General features: G+C 40.0%; 4 protein-coding genes and 1 long non-coding RNA gene across 12 annotated transcripts in view; 3 read left to right on the top strand and 2 right to left on the bottom strand.

Annotated features, from left to right (window-relative positions):
• The window catches only part of ntrk1 (neurotrophic tyrosine kinase, receptor, type 1), a 59,233-nt gene extending 55,870 nt beyond the window's left edge, over positions 1–3,363 (bottom strand). For 4 of the 6 annotated variants that reach the window (XM_067510977.1, XM_067510981.1, XM_067510979.1 and 1 more), the window contains exon 1: positions 3,222–3,363. The gene's annotated coding sequence lies outside the window, so the exon portion shown is untranslated. The remainder of the gene's footprint in view (positions 1–3,221) is intronic. The other 2 variants (XM_067510976.1, XM_067510978.1) reach the window with 2 other exon arrangements.
• A 2,208-nt stretch (positions 3,364–5,571) lies between these two features.
• LOC137130736 (uncharacterized) lies at positions 5,572–9,679 on the top strand. 2 transcript variants are annotated; one of them, XR_010914891.1, is made up of 4 exons: positions 5,578–5,723; positions 5,829–5,902; positions 7,485–9,391; positions 9,585–9,679. It is a non-coding gene; the product is annotated as an uncharacterized lncRNA (long non-coding RNA). The 2 variants fall into 2 exon arrangements; XR_010914890.1 differs by having other exon boundaries at positions 5,572–5,902.
• Positions 9,680–9,816: 137 nt separating this feature from the next.
• afp4 (antifreeze protein type IV) lies at positions 9,817–11,576 on the bottom strand. Its single transcript, XM_067511234.1, has 4 exons — positions 11,491–11,576; positions 11,222–11,296; positions 10,907–11,057; positions 9,817–10,141 (listed from the first exon to the last, which is right to left on the bottom strand). The coding sequence occupies exons 2-4, from the start codon at positions 11,271–11,273 to the stop codon at positions 9,946–9,948; spliced, it is 399 nt and encodes a 132-aa protein (XP_067367335.1). The 5' UTR covers positions 11,274–11,296; positions 11,491–11,576; the 3' UTR covers positions 9,817–9,945.
• A 3,081-nt stretch (positions 11,577–14,657) lies between these two features.
• rbm8a (RNA binding motif protein 8A) lies at positions 14,658–18,249 on the top strand. The gene is made up of 6 exons (XM_067511233.1): positions 14,658–14,815; positions 15,437–15,496; positions 15,580–15,657; positions 16,488–16,624; positions 17,461–17,597; positions 17,784–18,249. Exons 1-6 carry the CDS (start codon positions 14,749–14,751, stop codon positions 17,830–17,832), a joined length of 528 nt encoding a protein of 175 aa, XP_067367334.1. The 5' UTR covers positions 14,658–14,748; the 3' UTR covers positions 17,833–18,249.
• A 350-nt stretch (positions 18,250–18,599) lies between these two features.
• The window catches only part of otud7b (OTU deubiquitinase 7B), a 31,302-nt gene continuing 24,692 nt past the window's right edge, over positions 18,600–25,209 (top strand). Inside the window, exon 1 of one of the 2 annotated variants that reach the window (XM_067509319.1) lies at positions 18,600–18,806. The gene's annotated coding sequence lies outside the window, so the exon portion shown is untranslated. The remainder of the gene's footprint in view (positions 18,807–25,209) is intronic. The other variant, XM_067509317.1, reaches the window with a different exon arrangement.

Raw genomic sequence — 25,209 nt, forward strand, 5'->3', positions numbered from 1 at the left:
AAGGCAAAAAGTAAAAATCATAGGTGCACACATCCTGCTTCTGCTATCAAACAGCCACCTACGTATTTACTGTTTGTTGATAAGAGCAGCAACTAAATGCCAGCGTAATGACTTTGATTACTCGAGTATATTTTATGCCACATGGTAATTGCAGTGCATTTTGGGAAAGTTTAAACAAATAATCACAAAGTGGTTTTCAAGTAGAAGTCAAAGTAGGTTTCTTACCCCCTGACAGTAGTTTCATAGGTTTAACAGCAGGACGGCCTTGACCAGTAGTAGTACATTTACTAAAATGCAGTGTAAAGTCCCAATTTGAGGTAAAGTTTTAGTCGTAAACTATTTGTCATATTTTAAGGAAAACCTGTCAAACACCGGCCGTTTGTAGCTTTTCAGATATGAGGATCTGATGCTTCTTCTTGACTGTAGAGCTTTGCATTGGGACTCCTGGCCGAACAAATGATTAACCGAAGACACTAAACCCCCAAGTTTCTCCCGGTGGGTCAGGTGAGCACATCGCATGGCAGCCACCGCCACCGGTGTGTGTGAGTGTCGGTGAATGTGGTTCTGGGGATTTTGAAATTACGCCAAACTCCAACAGCTGCATAACTGAAATGCTGCTCAGGCATTGTAACATCATAATAGAACGTTATATATTAATGTAACATGACGTAAGCCATTCTGCTGCTTTTTTTTTTTTTTTTAAGTTCATTTAAGTATTGGCATTTAACATTTTCCAAAGGAAAAATAAATCATAATACATCCTCCACTTGTCATTATGTATATTGGCTCGAGGCTGAAGGATCCACTCAATTGTAAGTTTCCCTATCATCGTGTGGGCAGTACAATATAAAGCCTGTAATCTTCCTGCTGCATGACAATTCACGTTTAAGCTCTGCAAATAAAATAGAAACTTGTGTCTTCAATTGAATGATTTTCCAAATTGAGAACAAACAGCTGCTCGCATCAGCAGCTCTGGCCATCCAGGAGATGTCCACAAGCAGACGGCTCTCAGTCTTAAGTGGAGGAGCTGCAGGCTCTCGCCCATTTAGGATAGTGGGCTATTTAGCCTGACAGCCATTAAATATGAATTAAAAACCACACAGGCCTCTTTGCCTTCGAAAATGTCATTACATATCTTTATGGCGGCCGATTGTTGAATAAGCAGTTTGCAGGGCTCCCCTGGGGGCAAGGCTGGGGATGGGAAGTGGAGTGAAGTGGATGGAGGCAGGGAAGGGAAGGGAGGGAGGAAAGAGGCAAGAAACTGGGGTGGTCAAAAGAGTGCTGGAGTGGGGAGATACTAGCATGGGATGGGGGGGCAGATGGGTGGAGGAGCAAGGAGAAATATGGGTAGTGGACGGATGTCAGAACAAAAACACGGGGGAAAAAAAAAAAAAGTGAGGGGAGCAGCATATGGCCACATGTGGAGGTGAGGCACAGAGGATGGAGAGAGAGCAGTGGAAGAATAACGAACAGGCCGATCTGATAGAACGGATGAGGCCTAATAGCAGCTGAAATGGAATCTACATTACAGGTCCTAACTGAGTGCAGTACTTCAGGGGCCGGGGCCCTGAAAGGAGCAAATAATAGCGCAGGCTTGAAGTGGTGCTTCAGTTTCTCTCCAGCAGATGAGGGAGATATGTAGGGGGGGGGAAATGAGATTGAAGGGGAAGGGGAGTACTCCAGAGAGATATTGGCCTTCTTAGTATTTTCAGGGTTGTTAAAAATGTCTCAAAAGGTCAGCGTGTGCCTGCACGGTGTTTATGGCGTGGCCAGGAACTGCCACACTGTAATTATCCAAGCTGCACCTCCAAATTGTGATTGCTATTGTTAAAGAAATAAAGACATCACCATTGGGCTTGTTGCATTCTTGAATGTAGCTTTTGTTGTATTAATGCAGCTAATTTTAATGATATAGTTTCGATATACCCCCAGACAATACTCAAGTTATTTTCCCTGATGTTTATGCTACGGCACACTGGAAAAAAAAACAAAACATGTACAACAATGTATCTTTATGCGATTTGGATGAAACAAAAAGAACTGCACAAAAAAAATATTGTGGGGAGGCACTGGTCATCCTCCAGCAAACCAACAGACTTTTTTGGTAATTTGGCTTCATTTTGCTGCTGAACTTGCCTGTGATTGCAATCAAACAGCAGGGGCAAAAATCACAATGAAATTGGGAAGAAAAAAAAATTATATCTTGATTCTCTGATGGTCATTCCTATCTGGGTCAGAAGCAGTAGCAGTAGTAGTAGCGCTGACTGAAAATCAAATATTATTTTCTACTACATCCACTGCCTTCACAGACTGATACAGGTCTACAGGTGTGTACCTCCTCTATGAAAACAGCCATATACTCTTATTGTGACACCCACTCAAATGCTCACACCTTCTCCAGCCCGCTCGGTTTTATGGTACTAAACTATCAGGCATATAAATGTTAGCATCCAGCTTCAACAGTGCTTGAAACTGTGTTTCAGCACATCCTGTAATCCATAAGGGGCCAGACTTACTTGTTTCCAAGTTAGGTCCAACAGGTAATGATTTATTTTACACTTGAAGCAGACTATGCAACAAAGAACCAATATTTCAGAGCTGATGTAAGGGAGCTAGATTTTTTGATGCCGTGCTTGAATAATAATTTATTATTATTATTATTAAGCATTTGTCTTTTAAATCTCTGATCAACTTTCATAGGCTGTACTTCCAGCAAACAAATCCATTAAGGCTTTGGCCAGCAGATGTCGCCAGTGTTTCCTGTGTCATGGATGCCATAACATTTTACAGTTTTCAGCCCAAAACTTGGTTTAAGCCTCATGTTTGACTTTGGCACCTGGACGCATGGTGGGTCGGTGCCAGAGCTGGTACCTGCAGAGGCCGGAACACCGACCCGTGGCGAGTCTCGCAGTTTTCATCCGTGTTTGACGAGACCCAAGTCAAGATTTTAAGTTTTTTAAACGGTGATCCCCCTACTTTAACGCAGCCGCTGTGGAATCGATTTGGATCAAACTCGCACGGTAGAAAATGCTCAGCTGTAGATTTTTGGGCTGCTACACAACAAGAGCTTCATCACATTCTGGCCTGTTTGCAAAAATACAGACGTGCGTACTGTTCTGCACCAAACACGCACCGAAAGGAAAGCGACTCCTGTCAGTCCGCAGGCTGGTCGGCTGGCTGGCTACTTAATTAATCAGCAATTAAACTTGAATAAAACCTACCTGTGCTCATAACTTTGGACCAGTCTTCGTCTTCAGTGCCACTGCTCAGAACACATCTAATGTCAAAGGCTGGAAACCTGCAGCGCCATTTGTTTGTTTTTGTGTAATTTACCTGACGAGGCTCCAGGTGAAGTCAATCATTCACAGACACGCCCCCCAGCGGAGGGGACACAGTGCTACGGACATTTTCATGTTCTTCCTCTTATAGGCTACAAGAAAATCTGTTGAGAAAACAGTGAAAAAAGAGATAGTTCAATGTAGTTTCCTTTTTTCAGAATCAAAAACATGCATACATGCTCTGTGAAAGAATCTAACTGTATTTTAATATCATTTTATTTTAACAACACGTTTTCACAATCTTATGGGTTTTTTTTTTAGAAGGTGTCTGATTTTGGTTCACTGTCTGATTTATTCTTCACTATTTTCATTCACTACTACTTTAACTTTTATTTCTCTACATTTCCGTATGAATACTTTTCATTACTTTTCAGATACTGATTGCCAGTGTGGAAATTCAGAAACCACTTAAACAAAACACCATGAGGTTGTTAAAATGTGCTATGTCATTTAGAGCTGCAACATTAAAAGAGTACTTTTACTTCTGGTACCCTAAGGTTTTTCTAACAAGTGTACTTTTGAATGCAGGATTTCACAAATTTCTACACTGGTAAGTAAATGATACAATTACTTCCTCCAAACTCCAGAATGGCCTGTGTATGAATAATGTGTATTTGATTATTGCTATTATTTAGGAATGGATGTGTACATCACTTTAATGTTCCAGCTGTAACTTGTAAGTCATGTTCTCATCATATGATTTGTCTGAATCTGCAGTGTAGCACAACTAAAGCTGTCAAATAAATGCAGCAGAATGAAAGGTACATGTTTACAGTGGGGTGTACAGTATCAACTAGCAGACGGCGAAGTAAAACACAGGTACTTCAACATTGTAATCACGTACAGCAAATGTGTCCATTTCCACCCCTGGGGATGGACATGAACCTGTCACTGTCTACACTACTGTTGCTTCGCTGTCAGCTGATTGTGAGAAGTGAAGAGATGTTTTGGCAGATCGGCGGTCATGTGTAGGGACGGCGAAGCGGATGAAGAAACGGGTGGACAGATGGAGAGGCAGACAGACAGCCTGCCAGACGTGAGCGGCCACTGAACGTTGTTCTATTGACCATGCCATTGGTCAATACATCGCTCCGTCTGAAACATTATCTGCTGCTATCAGGTTGTACTGAGCCGTCTACCAAAACAAAAAAGGCCTTACAACTTATTTGCTCAATACAGACATATAGCAACAGCTTTTATAGTCAATGCAGGGCACGTCGTTTCCCGCATATCGAGGACTAGCCTGCCTGCTTTTGCTGGTTTCTTGTTTGTGCTACCCAACGAAATACCCTGATTCACGTCTATTTAGTCTAATCCCTCCTCGTGTTCCAAACGGCAACTGCAATATTGCGGTCGAACGTCTACACACAGAGGTGCACAGCTTCACTTGCTCTCTCGTTTTCGCTGCATCGCTCTATTTTGTGAATGTGTGTGTTTGTGTGTGTGTGTGTGTGCTTTCACTCCTGTCAGTCCACTTAAGGGCCTTTGGTTTCAGAGGAGGCCATTGTATTTCCTCCATTGCCTAGCAACCATCACCAAGGCTAGCACTCCATTGTTGCGGAGGCTGAGCACCTGAATTGCCTGCTGCCTGTTTCTACTTTTCAAAATTGTACTGTAATTTCACAAAGTGGTGTTTCAGCATTAGAGGGAGAGGGAGACGGCCGTGCTGCAAATTGGAGGGCTATGAAAATTGGGGGAAGCTTCATTTGGTGGTTTCGCATCAGGAGCTGCGCACATTTGCAAAAGCCACACAAACAGCGTAGAAGCAAAGACGTTCAGAGTGTATTGTGCAGATTGAAAACAAACACTGAACAATTTATATATCAGAGTGTGTTCAACCTATATTGGGTGCGAGTGTGTGTGTGTGTGTGTGTGTGTGAGTGTGAGAGAGTAATAAAGAACTGACACAGAAATAAGGAGAGCAAGTTTACAGCAGAGGTGTGTTTAGGGCTCCTTAGTTTTTTGCAATGTACATTATAGACTGAGACCCAGGAATCCACAAAGACAGGTGGACAAAGAGTAAAGAGATGCAGAGAGAGAGAAAAAAGGAGAAAATGGGGAAAATATGAACAGAGCAACATGTAGTGGGCGGGACTTGAGTGTTGAAAAGGTTTGTGGGCTAGGTTTTTCTGAGTGACGTCACTTTTACACAGTTTCCTTGAATAGCACCTGTGTTCATGGGGGCTGTCTGTCTGTCAGCTCTGAGTAAAAACATAACCCATGCCAGCAAAAACATATCTATCAGTGTTCTCCACTGGCCAATGGAGACAGGCTGTGTCCGTTTGTTCCCTCAGAGGCCAGCATCACCTCTGTTATCCTCAACGCTAGGCGTTAGAGATTGGCCCTCAGTTCATTTCAGCAGATTTTCTGTGAGACTAAGAACAGGTCTTTAAAAATCTCTTTGGTGAATTTAAGCGAGTTTCTTTTTTTTTTCTTTTTCTTTTTGCTTTTTTTTTTTTTTTTTGACCAAGACTCTTTCTCTTTGTGTAGTGAAAATTGCTCATTTTTTGTGCGCCTGCAATCGACGCCCTTGTGGATGACCCCAGGTGCCCAATTCAGAAATGGTAAGTGCCAACAATTTTTACCATCAGATAAATCTGTGTCTTTCATTATACTGTATATCGCTGATTTGTTTTCCCTGGTAGGTAGCATGAATATCTGTATCCTCGTTTAAATATGTACTGCTTTTTATTGTGTTCATTGCGACAGTTTATGTTGGCTTATCCAAATACATTTTAAATACATTTTCCCTATAATTTAAGAGTCTTAAGTCTTGCTATTGTCTGTCAATGTCACCCGCTTTCGCTTATTGATTTTCAGTTGTGCAACTGGTACATTCTGTCTCTGCATGCTTGCATTTAACAACAAATTGCTGCACACAGATGCGACATGCAGACAAATCTGGTTGCTTGTAACCATTAACGGAAAACATTTAAAACAAACCCATTTTTGATTAATAAAACACACACAAACAGGCAGTTATTCACCGACATAAACACCTACACTGACACACACACATACACACATCACACTGACATATTATGCTATACTGATGTATGCACACACACTGAAAAGCAGGCAAATGCGCACACACACACACACACACACACGCAGATCCAATTTCATTGTGCCTGTGCAGCACACACACAAACACAAACACACACACACAGAAACACTTACACTCAAGCATGGTTCTCAGTGAGGGTCCGGAGAGATGGCAGCAGTGTTGACAGATGTGCTCTCAGGTTACAGTAAATACTCGCATCATTTCTACATTCAGGGGCAATCAGTTTCACACGATGAAATTTTACGCAAACAGTAGGTCCAGAGCTGTGATTGCAGTAAGAATTCATTATTTTTCTTTAGGCAGCGGCAGAAAAGACGGAAGAATAGATGCATTTAATTCATGTATCTCTTGTTACAGGAATAAACAAGGTTTTACCTGCTAGAACTGGAGAACAAGCACGTAATAGGCCTAAATACACAGCAAGGATTCAGGCGATGAGGCAATTTTATTGCTATTTTCATTATTTACTCTTCAATATCCAGATTTAACACATAGGGTGAATATTTTAAATATTTAGGGCAACATGTTGGTATAGCAGCCAAAATTAAAGTCATCAGCATCATATGTTGTCCAACACTATAATCTGTGTCCAGCTGAAGTCCCTGTGAGAGAAACTGACGGTACATCTGCCCACAAAAGCTGACTTTAGATGCCCGCTATGCATAAGCCCATTCACAGGCTAATTATTTTTTATTTTTCTATTTATGTCCAATTTTATATGTGTTACTGTACATGCATCTTTCATATACTGCTATCTTTTTAATCCCAATATTATAAAGCACAATGTGGTGCCCTCAAATGTCAAACCAGTGAAAAACTCCTTTTACTGTGAGACAATTCGAGCAGCTAATCATTGTACTTGTACTTGTACTCACTGGCAGTGATTAAGAGATTTGACTGTCAGAGCTTTCAAATTCTGAATTGGGAAGGATATTAATGGACTGACAGTGCCTTTCCCCTTCACAGTTCAGCTAATTCCTTTCAGCAGGGTTGCTGGCTAACATCGAAATCAAAGTTACACTGATGTCAGTACATAAAAACACACCACTTTGAATCAGCGTGTTTCCTTTCTATTCCAGCATGCAGGTTTTGTCACAGGTTGTACTGAGCCCTGGATTACACAGTTCGTCCTGGCAGATAACCCCTGATCCTGACCCCGGGGCCCTGCTTCAAACCGCTCTGCCTTGATCCATCCCTCGGCCTTGTCTTCCCTCCACAACACTAAACGCACTTTCAAGGTGAAGCTGGAGGATTTGCAGGTTTTGGCGGTGCACTGCATGAACAGGATCGATTATATTTTTTTAATGTAGTGGCGACAGGGAACAAGAAAATTCAGTACAAATAAACACAGCTGCAAAATGATGTCATATATTAAAAATGCTGTATGAAAACTATTGAAGTAATTGCAGTAACTCAAATAATACTGTGTGTAGGGAAACTTGTTCATCTACTCTTTAAGTGTGTTTCTTTCAAGCACTTTTACAGATGCTTTCTTGAAAGGCTGCCAAGCGAATCATTTAATCTCCCTGAGCACAACAAGAGGGACGCTGAGGACTGCCAGTTCTGCTGCAAAACACAGGCTGTGGCCTTCCACTGAAGGGTTCTGAAGAAAGTTTAGTTTGAAGGAGAGCCATGGAGGTTTTGTTCCAAGCTTCTTTGGCCTTCCCTCGACCCAACAGGGGAATTATGACCATGCATCAGCTCAACGAGGCCACCTGGAGCATGGCTGGTAGCTTGGCAATGGAAGTGGAAGAAGGAGACAGGGACAAATTAACACTAAATGGGATAATGTTAGTGTTTTCCTATGAAAGATGACGCACGGTCAGATTATTTAAGGTCATATTTGTAGCGTGAAATGGGACACGCTGTACGAGATTTGAGTTTCAAGACATCGCGCTCGTGTTTTAGGAGATACTGCTCGGTTATTTGTTAAAAAGAGATCAGCCTCGTGGTCTCCACTGTCTGGAAGGGGGAGTCCGCCGCGGTTTGGAAGACTAGTGATTTTGTTGTTTTGTGGTTAAACGGACAACAAGTCATTGTCTCCCTCACTGCTTTGAGACATAAGCTTGAACTTTAGCCAAGTCTTAAAGAAGTCTCTGCACCGTGAGGTCTTGATAGTGTACTACTGGTGGAACGCTGCATAATAATAATAATAATAATAATAATAATAATAATAATAATAATAATAATAATAATAATAATAATAATATCTCAATTCTGTAAAAAAAAATTTAAGGAAGGCATCAGTACATATTATTATATTAGATATGTCCAACACTAGTAAGGTTATTTTTGTATTCTTTGTGTAAGCGAGTACAACACATGGACGTAGCAGAAGCATTAAATGGAGGCAGCAGTTCTAATCTTGTAAGAGCTCAGTGGAGGCTGGTTTGTGGAATGCATAGGAAAACAATACGAAATGTTTTACTTTTACACGTGAAACAATTGATTTTTCCAGCTTCAGATACCTTCTTTCCACTTTTCCAGTCTATGTTGAATTGGCTGCCATTGCATGGTTAAATGGCACTAATGCAAAATACTGTAAAAAGGCCATTTATTTTATTTTTTTTTTTGCTCCATTTTAGCGAGTTTCAGTTATTAATAGAGAACAATCTGATAATTTAGCATTTAAATAGTTTTCTTCCACAGGGCATGCATTCAAGGAAACGTCTGCAGGGTCTGTGGTAAGTGACATATTTTTCTGTCCCTTCTATCTGGATATAAGATGACAGATACAAGAAGAAGAAGATGGACATTAACTGGTAAGAAACACAATTCTGTTGTGGGGTAATTTGTAAAAATGAATTACAGTACATTTTGTATGAAACATAATGCCTTAATTGTGTCACTGTAAAAATAAAAATGACTTTTATTCCCTCCTTTAAAGTGTGTTGTGTGTGTGTGTGTAGGTTTGCTACGAACATGTTTTCAAAGAGAAAATGGGTTAAGCTGAGATTCCCAACTTGTTGGAAGCTGTGTCCACATGGTAAATTATTATATTGTTATTTTTATTTTGTACACAATTGTGGAGACAACCTGCTGTGAAAACAGACTGAGACTGTCACACAGTCAGGTTTGTTGTCATTGAGGATGTGTATGGATTTAATTATTGCCTCAAAGAAAATACTTCCATGAGTTTGTGTTAATCTCATGCAACTGATTTTATCCGCACTATAAAGTGGACGGCATCCTATTTGACAACGTAAACCTGAATATTGAACAATGAATGATGGACCTCCCCCCACTGACCCAAAGGTTAGGGGTTATGTTTTTATTGACATGTACTGCAATACACATCCATCATTAATCTGCAGTAAATCATTTTGTTTCAACTGTATTACTTATATTTTGCTTTTTTATAAATTAAGCCCTGCACTTGAAAAGCAAATCAAAGTAAAGAACAACTCAAACTCAAAATAATGACCCATTTAATGGTGACATTCACGCATCACATTTCAGATGATGTAGATGCAGGACAGACAAGCTTCACTGAAGCATTCCAGTGTGAGTCCTGCAGCTGGAACAGTCCAACAGAGAGCTTTACTGAGAGGGGAGCAGAGCCTTGGTCTGGTCCACCACCTGCTGGAAAAACTGCTCCATCATGTCGGACAGAGGCTTGAACTGATCCTCAATGTCGGTGACGAAGGGCTTGATCTGCTCCTGGAGCTTGGCGGCTTCGGCCTGGACTCTCTCAACCAGAGGCTGGAACTGGGTCTTGCTGTCCTCCATGTAGGTCCTGTTGGAAACACAGATATGTGATGATGTGCTCTTGTATTTCAAAACAGACAGCTCAACTACACCAGGTCGCTCAGAAGTAGCCTATATGGCATGTAAGCTATTTTGTCTGGATCAGATCTAGGCATGACTGGTCCTAAAGTGACGGCTCTGCTTGTTTTCCAGCTGTCCCTGTCCTAGTTGGAAAACAAACAGGACAGTGGCACTAAAAGCCACGATTGCCTAACCCAGATCTAGACTATAAGTCATGATGATAAGAGTTTTATCTCAAAACTAATAAGATTTATTACCCACAGATCAAGTTCGGCTTTACCCTCGTGTGTATTTTGCAGCTGTTTTCATGTTGACTTTTCATTTAAAATAAATGAACCAATACTGTATTTACTTGCACACACTGAGCACTTCAATAACATCAGCTTTGCCATGAATCATTTCTCGAGGTACAGATGTACCTAATGAAGTGGCCAGTGAGTGTATAAAACCACCCTAGTTCCAAATGACAAAGTCCAATTTGCCGTATTAGCCTCGCTGAATCTTTACGATACCGTTTTGACCAGAAAGGTCATTTGATAGTTTGTTTGAATCCCTTAAACACCTAAATTTAAATCCCCTAATCAATAGTTACAAGCAAAACAAAGTCAAATTTAGTTTAACAGGGAAGACACAAAGTCACAAAAGTCTGGAAACAGGGCCTTTGACTCTGACTTAGGGAATAATGATAAAAGCAGATGACTAAAATAAAATAGTTGTGTTGGCTGTTACTTACTGAGCAGTGTTGGTCACCTCAAGAGCCTTCACCTTCTCCACCATTTCCTGGGTTGCACTGGTGATGCTGGCAGACATGTCATTGATGATCTTGGTGATCCTGTCCACCTCAGACTGGACGTCACGCTTTACCAGCGACATTGCCTCAGAGTCTGTGAACAAAACATTAAAAATGTAATTTGAGCTCACAGGACTGGAAGTAAATGAAGAATAAGAACAGTGAATGCACATTCGGGTATTTAGAAAGTCTGCAATTTCATATGTTATCTCAAAAATACCACCTTAGGCTTGGTTAATCAGTGGAAACATGTCTTACCGTGGGCAACAGCCAGGACAACAACAAGAGCAGAGATGAGGGAGAATTTCATGACTGCAAATGAGCAAGACCAACCTGAAGAAAGGTAAAAGTATGAGAAGACTGAAAGATGTGGAAATTACAGGTAGACGCAGAGGAGTATTTTGGTGATATAAGAAATATAAATAGCAATAAGGTTTTTAAACGCTATTGAAAAATGAACAGAAAAACAATCCAGTCTTCTCGACAGCCACACAAAGAATGGGAAAGTAGAGCAGCGGGAGACGTACCTTAACTTCGGGGTTTCTTGGACCTAAAGGTGCCTTGTGTCCAGCAGCCAGAGTCTTTTATAACACCAGGGGATGAGTAAATCATGGCTAATCAGATTTTAATCACTTCCAACACAGAGGAGTGACCTGACAACAGCACAGTCTTTGTGTTGGCTGAACCTTGAGGCTTGATAACTGTCACAAAAAAGACACAAAGTCCAGCCTGTTTGTGTGGGAGCGTGAAGGGGGAAACCGAGATTATTCATGAATACATGGTTGCTGTCACCTGATGAATATTCACATATTTTTTCATTTAGCACGTACAGTGATGAAATGTAACCACTTTATTTAATTTATTCCTGTACTCTACTTGCACTTGCACTATACTTTAGTATTTTCGTAGTTCAGTGCTACTGCTCCATACCGCACTAAATAGCAAATAGACGTTTTGAATCATTTTACCCCACTACCATACAGATATCTGACAAATGTACCTAACCAACACTTGCTACCGTATGACTTAGTGGGGGTAAAAGCATGATTTGCATGTCATATTACAGTACTCATGACATTTATCCAACATGCACTGTGAGAACTTTCTATTCTGAAATCCTATGACTTCTTCCAACCATTCTCTTCTCTCATGTTCTTTTCATTTTCAGTAACTAATTCAAAGACATAAAAATTCCAAAGTACGAAAAATAAGACAGAAGGGTTAGTTGTTATACGGGAGTGTGAGATGAAGATACAGTGTTTCTAAATTGCTGCTGACAAAGGCTTAGATATCATTCAGCCGTGGCGTCATACAGCGGAGTGTGAGAGGAGCTGCTGATAGTATCATCAGAGGAGGGACAGGAGAACATCCTGCACTTTTGTGTTATCATGAACTTTCCTCGCGCCTACTTTGTTTTTTTTTAAAACCCTCACACTTAATGTTTGAGCAAATAATTACAAATATTTCATCATATTTGCTGAGGTGTACCCAAATACCCAAGAAATAGTTGTACTTTATTGGAGTATTTCCATTCGATGTAACTTTTATTCCACTACATGTATTTTACAACTTTAGTTACAAAATAATTTTTGCAGACGTAGATTCTTAAAAGATATAGTATGAAGTAATAAATGCTGATGTATCATTACAGATAAAGTACCTGTCAGCATGCATCCTCACCTTTACCAGCTGCTGTTATTACTCCACGAGTCTGTAGGTCACTGAGAACTTTGTCCCTCTTTTCTTTAATTACTAAACACATTATGCAATATTTACACCCACTTTGAGAGTCTGGACAAGACTGGGACATATAATTGAACATCATACAATGAAATACTGTTAAAAGTATATATTTGTCTTAGTGGGGTACTTTTGCTTTTTTACAACTACCAGTTTTACCAATCTTTGAGAAGTTTCATTGTGTTTTAGGCAATTCCTTGCACTTTCACTTAGTATTGAGTTTGTGTGCTTTTACTACCTCTGCCTTTTTTAAAATAATTTATTAACATAAAATCATTTATGTTTGTGCTCAGATTGCATTGCAACAACAATAAGCAGGGTTGGACCTTCAGTGTCTTCATCACTATGGCAACCTAAATATCTATCAACTTTTGTGCCCCATGAAAAAGTGACATGCATATCTTTATAGCAGTCTAGAAGTGCCTTAAGTTTTTTTCTTATTATAATGTTGCCTGCCCTAACTTTCCAGCATTTAAACCCGCTGTGCTGTCGCTTTCATTGACAAAGAATCTTTTATCTGCATTCCAAAGAACTGAAACTGTTAAAATGTCCGTGAAGGAGTTTCAAATAGCTACAGTCACTGTGAATTTGACAGTAGCAGCAATGTCAAAAACAACTGGATTACTCGTATTTAAATTTGAATAAATACAACTCATTTTCCAGTTGGATCATATATTAATTTAGTAAAATGTGAAGAACAATATTCTGCCTTGCATGTAGAATTAAGCGAAGATTTTTCACTAATTAATAAACCTACAGTACATATAGTTGTATACTTACAGACTTAAAGACAGGAACAGTACATGATTAAAGTTCACGTCAGCTCAAAAGTCACTTTAGCATGCATTACACTGTCTTGGCCTGTAAACTGTTTTGTGATTAAGAATTTATGTTATGTACACAGAGTTCACTTAAGTTGAACTACCGTGAATGAACCCCACGTACTTTAGCTGTACTGGTTCTCAACGCCAAACTGAATCCTTCTCTTTTATTAGTCCATGGAAACAGGGCAAGCAAAGCAACCCACTGGTCCATTTCCTCCACAGGTTCAAAGGGTTTTTTTTTTCTGGTCACTGCACAGCAATCTTTTTGCAAAGTCTTCTGAAATTGTTTCGCTTTGTGCTCAACTGCACCTTTCTGCTGATAACATTTTCCCTGGATTTCAAGCTGTTATTCATAAATCTTGTGACTGTTTTTGGTGCACATATTTTCTTTCATTAACAAGAGTCTATGATGACAGGTTTCATCCACTGTAGTCCCTGGACATGAACTCTAAATGTCACCAAACTATTTTTCCAAGCCTGTGCTGTGACTCATTTTCAGTCTATGGCACTTGAAATAGAGAAAGGGGGACAAAACAAGTTCTTGTCACATTTAATTTCAGCACAAACAAGTTTTCCTTCCACTGAAACTACAAACAACCCGTTGGCTTTACAGTGATATACCAGTGCGTTTTATCAGTGTCGTCAGTCATTTGAGCCAACTCACCAGCAGATGGTGATACAATGAAGCTCTTTGTTACAGCCCCAGGCTTCAATACCAGGATGCACAAGGGCCCTCTTGTGGTTTTTTTGAATTATTTCTCATAACTTGGCATAGCACAGAGGGACCTAGAAGAATCTATGGATAAAATACAAAAATACAAACACCCAAGACAGAACTCAGAAACACAAACATCCAAATTCAGTAGTCATTCGGTTTTTGAATGGAGTGAAATGTTGCATAGATGTCCACAAATTAGCCCACTTTCTCTCCTCCTGCAACAAGAGAAAACTATTTTATTGTTTGGCTGGTTTTATGGCCTAAAGCAGGACCTGAATCCTATTCCGCACCCTGCAGTCCATTCTCAAGTTTAGTCCAATCTAAAGTGGTCGTGGTTTTTATTATGAGAGTTCTCCTAAAACACGCATTACACAGACAGTGGGTGGCACTGAAGTTACCTATTGTTGTCCAAACTGGCAACGTCCTGGCTACGGAAGTCGTACTGGGGCTCTTTTTGCGTACGCATATTGCGTAGCTTAGCGTCGAACACACACAGAGACATCATGGCGGACGTTTTGGACCTTCATGAAGCGGGAGGCGAGGACTTTCCTATGGATGAGGATGGCGATGGTAATAATATTATTAATACACATTGGTGACATATTTAGCTATAAGGCTGGTGTTCGGGTCATGTGCAAATTTTGAGGTCTACATCAAATGGCTGTTAGTGAAAATGGCCCAAACACGGAGTGCGTGGAAGCAGGCCTGAGGGATGCTAACAGTTAATGCTAAGTTTACAACGCACTGGTGGTTCATTCAAATGCTCTGTTCAAGCTAATGCTAAGCTAGATCCTCGTTGTTGAAAACTCCCAGTAAATTCTCGACGTTTCGATTGGTTGAAACGTTTCTTATGTATGTTTCTGAAATTAAAACTAGGAAGGCTAACGTAACGTGAGCTGGTTAACAATTGTACAATATATAACTTGGATCACAACTGGCGTGCTATTAGCCGATGCTAACACGCGAATACCTTTCTTAAAGAGCCAAAGTTAGCTAATTTTTCTATCACCGGCAAAACTACAAACAACGCACAGGTTTTATCCATTTCAGCAACCAGTGGTAGAGTACTGAACATATTTCTAAGGAGTTTAAATCGTATAAAAGCGCGCAAACATTTTCTGATGAAGAATGGATACGCAGTGGGAGGGATACAGGAGGATGAATGAGTTTTGACTTATCATTTGTTCCCAGAAAGCATCCATAAGCTGAAGGAGAAGGCAAAGAAGAGGAAAGGACGAGGCTTTGGATCAGGTGAGTTTCACTGAAACGTTCTTATACAGTTCACTGAAGTAGCCAACAGTCCTGAATGTTAAATGTGGGCTGCTGTTTTACAGAGGAAGGAGCCAGGTCTAGAATCAAAGAGGACTATGATACGGTGGAACAGGATGGAGATGAGCCAGGCCCTCAGAGATGTAAGTGCTGCTGTTCATTTGAAACGTATAATTTTGATTATAGTAACGGAATAAACTTGTAAGTTGCACATTTGCCAGTCTTAAGTATGTAGATCTGGCAGTTGTTTATGAATTTAGTTGGCTAGTAACAATAGCAAAACATTAAACCTTTTGTCAGTCCCAAAACTGCTGCATGTGGTCCATTTTGATCCTTTCCCAAATACCTTAACATCATAAATAATTTATGAGTGAACCAAAGTAAGACATTTAATATATATGCTTTCTTTTACTAATGTTTTCATCAACAGTGACGTGTGACTTCTTCAGTTTTCAACTTGCTTTCTATGGCTTTAGTTTATGGCATACATGTACATTAATGCTTTTAAACTTCCATCTGACTTTCCTGTATTAAAATATTTTTATGGTTCTTGCTGAAAAACTCCACCAGATGACATCGCCCAGAGGAGTATTTCATCTTTAGGAGTTCAGATGATGTCATCTGTAGGAGCTCTGGGAAAGCAGGATTACGAATCCATACAATGAGCATCAATATGACATAATCTGAATTGACAGTCAGTGGGAAGTTTAATGGCAATTATGTACATGTACTACTCAAACTAATATCCAAAGAAGCAAGTTCAAACATGGTGAAGGCGTCCTTTAAGATGTTTGTATCGTAGTTTCAAACAAACATCATACTTTTTATGAGGTATAACATGCTGGGATTATCCAGGGAAATTTTGATGGGGTGGAATTTTAGCTCTGTGAAGCTGCCAAACTCAGTAGGCAACGATTTGTTAGGCCATTATACTTACGCCTAGATTGATTTTATTATATGTATTTTGCTGCAGCTGTGGAGGGCTGGATCCTGTTTGTGACAGGTGTACATGAAGAGGCCACAGAGGAAGATATCCATGACAAGTTTTCAGAGTTCGGCGAAATTAAGAACCTGCATCTTAACCTCGACCGAAGAACAGGCTATCTCAAGGTGAGGTAGCAACTGCACATTTGGCGGCACAACTAATTTGTTTGATCAAAAGTCAGAGCAGATTTAAAAAATCCCATTTGGTGAGGCAAAAAAAAATTTCTCCCTTTTTTTCTTGTCTTTTTTTTTTTTTTTAAACATCTGATTATAACTATACAGAGGAAAGCGCAGAATGATATTTTGACTCTGCCAGAAAATTAAATGACTATTAGTTTCTGACTTGTTAACTTGATCTTCTATTTTAATTCTTCCTGACAGGTCAAAGCCTTCTGTTGTGTGTTTGATACAGGCCCTTTTGCTTTATCAATGCTGCACCCATTTTTTCCCACCTATTTTAAAACTAGAAAGTATAAAAACAGAAGTGAAATTATTAAAAGTTCTGCAGATATTGGCAGTATCCAGAATATATCTTTTTTTTCACTCATGTTATATGGGGATGTGCAAGACACTGACCAAAGTAATCTACCTGCAGTTTGGTTTAAGCCATAAGGTGGCAGCATTGTTAAAAGTATAAATTTAAAACAATACATTCCCACAGCACTTTTAGTGTTAAGTCAATAAGCATACATAATGTTCATTTTATTGCAGTGTACTTGGAGGTCATATAATTTGGTAACCGCTTCATGCATCCTATTGATAATCTTTTCAATGCATCACAGAGTGGTAAAAGACATTGTAAATTATGTGTTTGTGGTTAGTTAAAATGTGCATGCTCAGCATCTTTAATTCCACAGTGAGTTTTTTTTTCTTTTTTTTTTTTTTTTTTTACAGTCCCAATTTTAAAACTGTGTTGCCGTAAATAATGAAAGCTCACATGATGTCCTAATAACCGTTTCCAGGGGTATGCACTGGTGGAGTATGAGACATACAAAGAGGCCCAGGCAGCAATGGAAGGACTTAATGGTCAAGACATGATGGGCCAACCTATCAGTGTTGACTGGGGGTTTGTCAGAGGGCCCCCTAAGAACAAGAGGAGGTGTGTATTTAGCTGTGATGTCAACATTTTATTTTTATTTTTCATTGAACAGATGTTTGTAATACTTCAAAGCTATGTAGTTAACTGTGTCATCCAAATGTTTTATTCATATAACATCTTTTACTGCGACACCTCATATCATTTTTACCATTTTCCTTTTTAATTTTATAATGTGTTTTGTCACAGGGCTGGTGGACGGAGACGCAGCCGAAGTCCAGACAGGAGGCGGCGTTGATTTGACAGTGGCCAGAGGTGTTGCCACTTTGACAGTTCAAAATCTTCTCGCTTTCTCACAAGAAGTCATTTTTTGTACAATATTTTTCAGTAACAGTTGTTGGGAATATAGTTGTTCATTTTTCAAATATTGATATAAGAATTTGCTCTCTATAGGAGAGGATTAAAAAAATTACAAATCATCATAGCAGCATTTGCAATTTAGTCTAAATTGCTCACGCTGCCTGACAGCGGAACCCGAAGGGTCTCAATTTGACTCCATCAGTTGAGACTTTTCGTTTTTACACTGAACACCAACTTGTTGGTTGTACATGTTTATGGTTTCCATGCTTCCTTCAGATGTTTCAGTTTTCTTAGTGTGACATTTTATTGTTTTGTTTTATAAATTGGGGAAACAATAAACGTTTTAAACGACAAATGTGTGACCTGTCGTGTGTTTTAGTCCACACCGCGAATGACGTAGGGCTTACATCATCATAGATGACCTCATCCAGGCAATGGTGGCTCGCAAGCTATTTTGTCAACTCTAAAGCACCTGTCACTCTGCGCTCCGTGTCCCACTCATAGGCTACTCCGACTAAGCCCCTGGCCCCTTATTCCCCTGCAGCCAATTGGCAGATTAACGTTTTGTACTCTGTTGTTCTCATTTGGTGTTTACTCAATTGAGGAGCATCAGTCACAGCCCCTGCGATTGACCATTGGCCCCTATAAATGTCAATGACTTTGTCTCCACTCTCCGATTGGGCTGCTGTGCGAGGGGGGCGGGACCGATGTTTCGGTTGACGTTGTTGTTGTAAGTGGTGGAGAAATTACTTTGTCGGTGGTGGTCCGGTTTGGGATTTTGTGCCTGGTTCTACATGGGAAGATGCTGAAAAGTTAGGAGTTGTTGGTCTTCTCAACATACACATTATTTGCAGGTCCCCGCTCGCTGGAAAACAAAAGAGGACGATGCTAACATCTGCGAGGCCGTCCAAGGTAAGCAGTAAAGAGATACTCTAGCTACTAGCTTTAACCTTAGCTAACGCTAGCTGCTGATTAGCCAAGCTGAGATCGCCGCTCGCTAGCCAAACGTGACGGTTCGGTCCACTGAACGGGAGACTTCTTTCCTTGCGGACATTCTTGCACACACGGGGTGGTTATTTTAAGGTAGGATTAAATCGTCTGTTGCGCCAAACATAAAGTTGTTGGGCTGTGTGTAAACCGTGCAGGTAGCCCATGCGTTTCAACGACTTACATACGTTTATGTAAGAACGTGTATTGTTCTTTTGATTATTTGGCTTCAAAGAATTGTCCCAGTCATAGAAGCTGGCTCCCATTCTGCATGTAGGACAAACCATCCTCGGGAGCGTTGCGCTTCGTCTGTTTGTTGTGAAGTGCAGCGTGGCGAACGGCATCGCTTGCTAAATGTTGCATTGGCTTTAAAAGCTGTTCGCTATAGTTGTGCGGTTTGAACACGACCCGTCAAAGTTGTGCCGAATGGGAAATGAGTTAAGTTATATTGCCTTTTGTTAAATGTTGCGATGTGAATGAACTGTCTCAACTCCGAGACAATCACGATCGAGATTTATTCAGAGGCCGGTTTTATTAAAGGTGTAGGCTTGATAAAACATTTACTTAAGATTAAACCGTTAACAGAAAGAACATTGGCAGAGGTAACACTCGCTAGCTTGGCGTTTCTAATTTGTAATTTAAACGACTTGTTTTAGGCTGCCGTTAATTGATCGAGTGAGTCAGCCTAACAACACTACGTATTTGTTCCCACACTTAGCTGCCAGATATGTGGGACTCCTGCCTGAGTTGGCTGGCCATTGGGTTCAGCACTTTGCACTAATATTGAAACTAGGAGCGAGGTTATTTGCCTCATTTCCAACATCACCACGATAAGAGAGGGTTGCCTTACACGTTGTCTTGAATAATTCAGCTCCTGTATTTCTAGTCTCTTTTGTTTGCTGGGACACCAGGACAGTCAACACCAAAAGAAGGACGGTGGTAAAAGTTCTCTTGCGTTCGGCTTACATGGACGGGGCTGCTTATGTTGTTAGAAAGCTGTTGGAAGCATATGCAGCAGTAAATTGGAGCCTCATCCACAAAGCTTGATGCAGTTTCAAGAGGCCCTTTGTGTAGTAGGAAAAAGAAACACACCCAGACCTTCCACCTGTACTCATTTTATTCTGTGGCTGTGCAGGGTGATGCTTGAAATGCTAGACTGCATAATAGGTGCCTAGAAGACTGTAGAAAGTTAGAATAACTACTAGTTTAATGCCATAAAATATGCCCTGTATATTTGTGTGATTGAACTCACAATGTGTTTATGTATTGCGGATGACTCCGGATGATGAGTCGCCAGTCATTTCTGCGATCCTGTATTCACTGTGGCTAGATTATCTAAAAGATCTTCATACCCTGCTCTGATGCACAGTCACTGTTTGGTGTGTGAAGTTGCACTGTCAGGCTTCATTATGCAAGTCTTCATCTCTTCAGGGAACATATTGATGCATACAGCAGCACAGAGAGCACCTCGGGCGTAGTGTATAAAGTAGGGTGTAGCATACTTCACTCCCAAAAAGCCATGGTCTTAAAGAGAAAAATATCATTAGGAAAGATCATTTGTTAATGCCTATTACATATCCTGGATACCATTTAATATAGAGAGACCTTTTTTTTCTTGGATGTCAGTGACTGTTTTCCCTGTTTTGGAGAATATAGTATTTCACAGGCTAACCATGCTGCCTCAGCAGTGTAGATGGTATGAAAATGTAAATTCATCTGTTGCCAGACCCAAACAGCTGGTCTCTGAGTGTGTGTGTTTGTGTGTGTGTGAGACAGGGATCCAGTGTCAGTTTCAGAGCCAGGCCAGTTTGGTCATGGACGTATTCCCATTGGTTATCTCAAACATAGTTCGATAAATAAGTAAATAGTTGAGGGTTTTTCAGGTTAGTGGGACAAACACATGATCTTAGTGTCAGTTGCCCGTGTTCCACTTGGTTTTGCAATTGCTCAGGTAAGAATCTGCAGTAAGGTGGGAGCTGCCCTTTTCAGGACACTTTGTAGCCTTCAGTACATCAACTTAAAGAAATGACAACATAAAATATAGCATAAAACCCACGTGCATACAGACTCCTGTGTTCTTAAAGGCAGAAACAGATATAATTTATTTAAAAGAAAACACTACCTTTTGTTTAAGAGCTGCTAAAATCACTCCAGGATCAATAGGTGACTCGTCTCCAAGAGACCTCTGTGTCCAGACAGCAACTCATATAATTTTTGGAGCCCCACCCTTCCTAGCATGGCTGGTTGCTTGGCAGTCTCTTGTGACACAACAACCAGCCAGTGCCCAGGGCTTTTTGTGTCGGGGCGGATTGACGTTTTTTCAGATAGTCAGGGAAACAGGTCATTTTCCTCTTACCGAGTGTGCGTGGAGCACTAATAGCCAGTCTGAGAAAGCAAGCAAGTGAGAAATGGTAAAGTATTTTCTGTTCCACTCTGTGCATGGTACACAGCTCAGTTTTCTACATACACACTACGGCATCGAGCCTGTGGTCTCAGATCTAGGCAGTCCAGAGGCTGGTTTGGAGGTGCTCTCATTTAGGGGGGGAAACTGCTGATTCGGTGTGGACTGGCCATCAGAACATAGAGGAAAAAAATGCAGTTACAGTTGCATTTACACGGCTCAATATAGGCATTGTCTGACTTTTACCTGCGTGCCAGCAGTTGTTTTGCTTTTAAACGGCAAGGCTGGATTTAAGTTGCATTGAAAAATATTTATTTAATGATAGATATTTTAAATAATCGGAGAAGCATGCCGGCATTCTGTGCCCACCTCCGTGGCCTTTACGTGAAACCTATGGAAGTGAGAGTAAAAAAAAATTTACTTTGGTTCTGCTAGCTGTACTAAAAATGTCTCTGGCAGAAACAAATTTGAGAGCAAACCCAGCAAGCATGAGACAATGTCAAACCAAAAGACTATGTTGGTCATCTGGAGCCCTTTTGGTTTTAGAGGAGGATACACGGTAGGAACAGGTGTTGTGGCTTTTCTAGCTAGGAACCACTCAAGCCAATTTGACAGATATCTTTCAGCATTTTAAAAAGGACCCTTATTAACAATTTTATGAGAAAAAAAGCATTGTTTGATGACACCCCAACCTCCAGTGGATCTACTAGGCATGTGTACATTTAAGGGAAACAAATTAGCTAAGACCTTTCTGTCTGTCTCCATCTTGCCATTGGTCACTTTTTAAAATGTATAAGGCTTTTATACAAAAGCTAACTTTGTGCACAGGATGTAAATGGAGAGGGAGGGAGAAAAATTAACATGGTTAAAAAATAATAAAATAAAATCATGAGAAAAATTTTCCACAGAGTGGTTAAATGAATAAGTGATTTATGACAATATTCTCTAGAGTGTGTACACAGGTTTGCCACTCTGCATGGAAAAAGCAATTTATATGATATTGGTATCTTATTCAATGTTTGGTCAGTTTTCTTTTTAAAATCTATGGCTTCTCGGCAGTGAATAATACAGAGGAACAGGAGTCTTATATTAAATTGCCATTCAGTTATATCTCACATTGTTCTGCTGCACTGTGAATAGTTGGACTTCAAAGAATGCTTTCGAAAAATGCTTAGATCATTCAGACAGTTATACAATTGTAATGGCTGTGAAATAGGGTTTAACAGTTATATGGGTAAAAGATGTATCCTCATGGTACCAACCACGTAGCTAAAATACATCTAGCATGACACAGCACTCCCACAAGAGAAGCTATAGTAATGAGAGGCTGCTGTATCAGTTACTTTATGCTGTTCAAATCTGCTTCCACTACATACAGTACAGGGTTAGGAAAGAATAATAACAGTGCGTAACACATTTTGTTACACAGTTGACTGATAATAATGATATTAAGTAAATAAATGACAATATAAAGCATAGCTACAAAGAGGAATGATATTTGGTTGTGTACTAAAAGGCAGTACTTGGCATTATCCCTGTGCCCCTTTAAATCCTTGCTGCCGAATACCATTCAGTGCAGTGGTTGTAGTTAAAGTCTAAATTTATTTAGGGGTTAATTATTGAACAAAATAGTGTAGGAGGTGGGGATTGTAATTTAGTTGGTGGGGGGGGAAAAAAGTGTAGTTTCCTGTGCAGACAAGAAGACATCAGTCCCTTGCACCCTGCCCTGTTGATCCAGGAGCAATCCCACACACAACCCTGACGAGGAGCCTGTCACCCAAGATGACATCACACAGGGAGTGACGTGATGTCGCCGTGCTGTGTTCAGGGCCAGGCCCTGCAGCACGTGGGTATTCACATGTGCGTTAATGCTGCCCGCTTGCAGAGGCTGGTGCTCCTTTAGCCACTGGCTTTAGCTTTAGCTGGTCTTGGTTGGCTTCACATTCAGGATAAGTTGGCATTTGTTGATTTTACTAAAATGGGAGCTGAAAATCCTACATTCACTGTTTTGACTGTATTAAACTATTTAAAGCTGAGTCCTCTTTTAAAGCAGTCTAATTTTTTTTAATTCTAAAACAACACAGCCTTGGATTAATTTAGTCTCCAAGAAATGTCTTTTATTCCTCAAGGGTTGACATGCAAATTAAAACAGAAGTCCTCTCTAAATGTGAATTATATAATATTAACCACATTTTTGTAGACTTAGCAAAAAATAAGATAATATTTTGAGCAGTGTGAGAGCTTGGCAGCTTTAGTTCATAAGTGTCAGTCTAATCTAACACTGACAAACAAATACTAGGATTCCTTTATTTTTTCATAACTTTTAGAAATGCCAATCATTTAATAATTATTTTCCATATCTGAATTATGCTCATTTTTGTAGGTAGCTTTAAAAACAATATTTTAAGGGCAGAGATTCTGCATTGCACAACAACTGCAAATAAAAAAAAAAAAACTTTTCAAATCAAAATTCCAATTTTGTGGCTTTGGAACTTGCAGTCTCTTACCCTCAATGCAAATCACTCTGTAGATGCTTTTAACCAAAATGGTCGGCCTAAATCTGACACTTTGCATTTTTATATGTGGGCATAATGTTAAGCATTTTAATAATTACTGTAAAGTCCTTCATATTTTGTTCAAACTTTTCCTCCATTTTAGCTAATAAATGTGCTCAGATGGATGTAGAGGCTTGCATTTCTTCACAAAGGCTAAAAATCAATGAAGAGGCCGTTAGGGCCGAAAGAATACTTCTCACCCACAGAGTCTGGAGTTTAGGTTGGCAGCTCTCCGGAATATTGAAACCATCGCATAATGTTCACCAAATGAATCCAGTTAACCATCTACCTCTGTGCTCTTGTCTTTTAGAAGCACAACAACACTTTCACTGAATGCTCTGCAGCGGTTTCTCCTAAATGTCCTGTTTTGGATTCCTTTTTGTGCACATCACTGAAACAGACATGCATTGATAGCAGATTAGCTTCCACCTCCCTCACTCACTTTAGGAATCAAATTCCCTCGTTACATTTTCTGCTGTTTCAGGTGTCCACCATACTGACAATGTGCACAATGTAATGTGGCCTCGATGTGGAATGTGGGAATGCCACTTATGGTCCCCTAAAGCCCTCTCTAAAACGGCCTGCTTCATGCGGCAGTTAATTAACACTCCTTGGCTGGTGATTACTGGGCCTGACTGCAGTGACTTGCCCTGGTCACTTACTAGGAATCTCTGAGGCCGACATTAATAGACTGGCAAATAAACCTTCTCAATAGACATACAGAAAAAAAGAATAAAGACTTGCAACTAAGGAGGGGGCAACGTGAACAAAAGCATAATTTTGACAATTAATATCCCTGCTTTATCTATATGTATTACAACATTTACTGTACATATTTACAAATCATATGGTGACCCTAATTTTTGGTTTTATTACCTTAATGTACTCTTTGTTTACTTGGCTAACAGATTACCAGTTCTATAAAAATAGATCCCAACTCTGGATAAGCGAGGATAATGGATGTGTGTATAAAATGTCAGCAAATTGTGATGATTATTACACATTCCATACTGATATTTCCATGTTTTGATGTGTCGTGACCCTAAGGATACTCAGTTTTTAGCTGAGTAATGGTTCCAGAAAATATTCACAGTTAAGGATCTGTAATTTCTGTCACGGTTCGCTGCACGTTTAACTCATATCTGTTTGTGACATGTATTTCATGTGTATTTAAAAGTGTTTTTAAGAGTAAAGACGCGAGTTTACAGTTATCTTAAGTGTTGTCATTAAGATTGTGCTCGAGGAATGACGAGCTGCCCACAGATGACGCATGCTGTTAAATAGGAAACTATTTGGATAGGCTTTTTTTTTTTTTTTTTAAATCAAAAGTTGTTGCCATCACTGTACCCTTAAGTAGAGAGAGAACACTTCT

The sequence above is a fragment of the Channa argus genome, chromosome 7, assembly GCF_033026475.1.
Source record: "Channa argus isolate prfri chromosome 7, Channa argus male v1.0, whole genome shotgun sequence".
NCBI classification, from domain to species: Eukaryota; Metazoa; Chordata; class Actinopteri; order Anabantiformes; family Channidae; genus Channa; species Channa argus.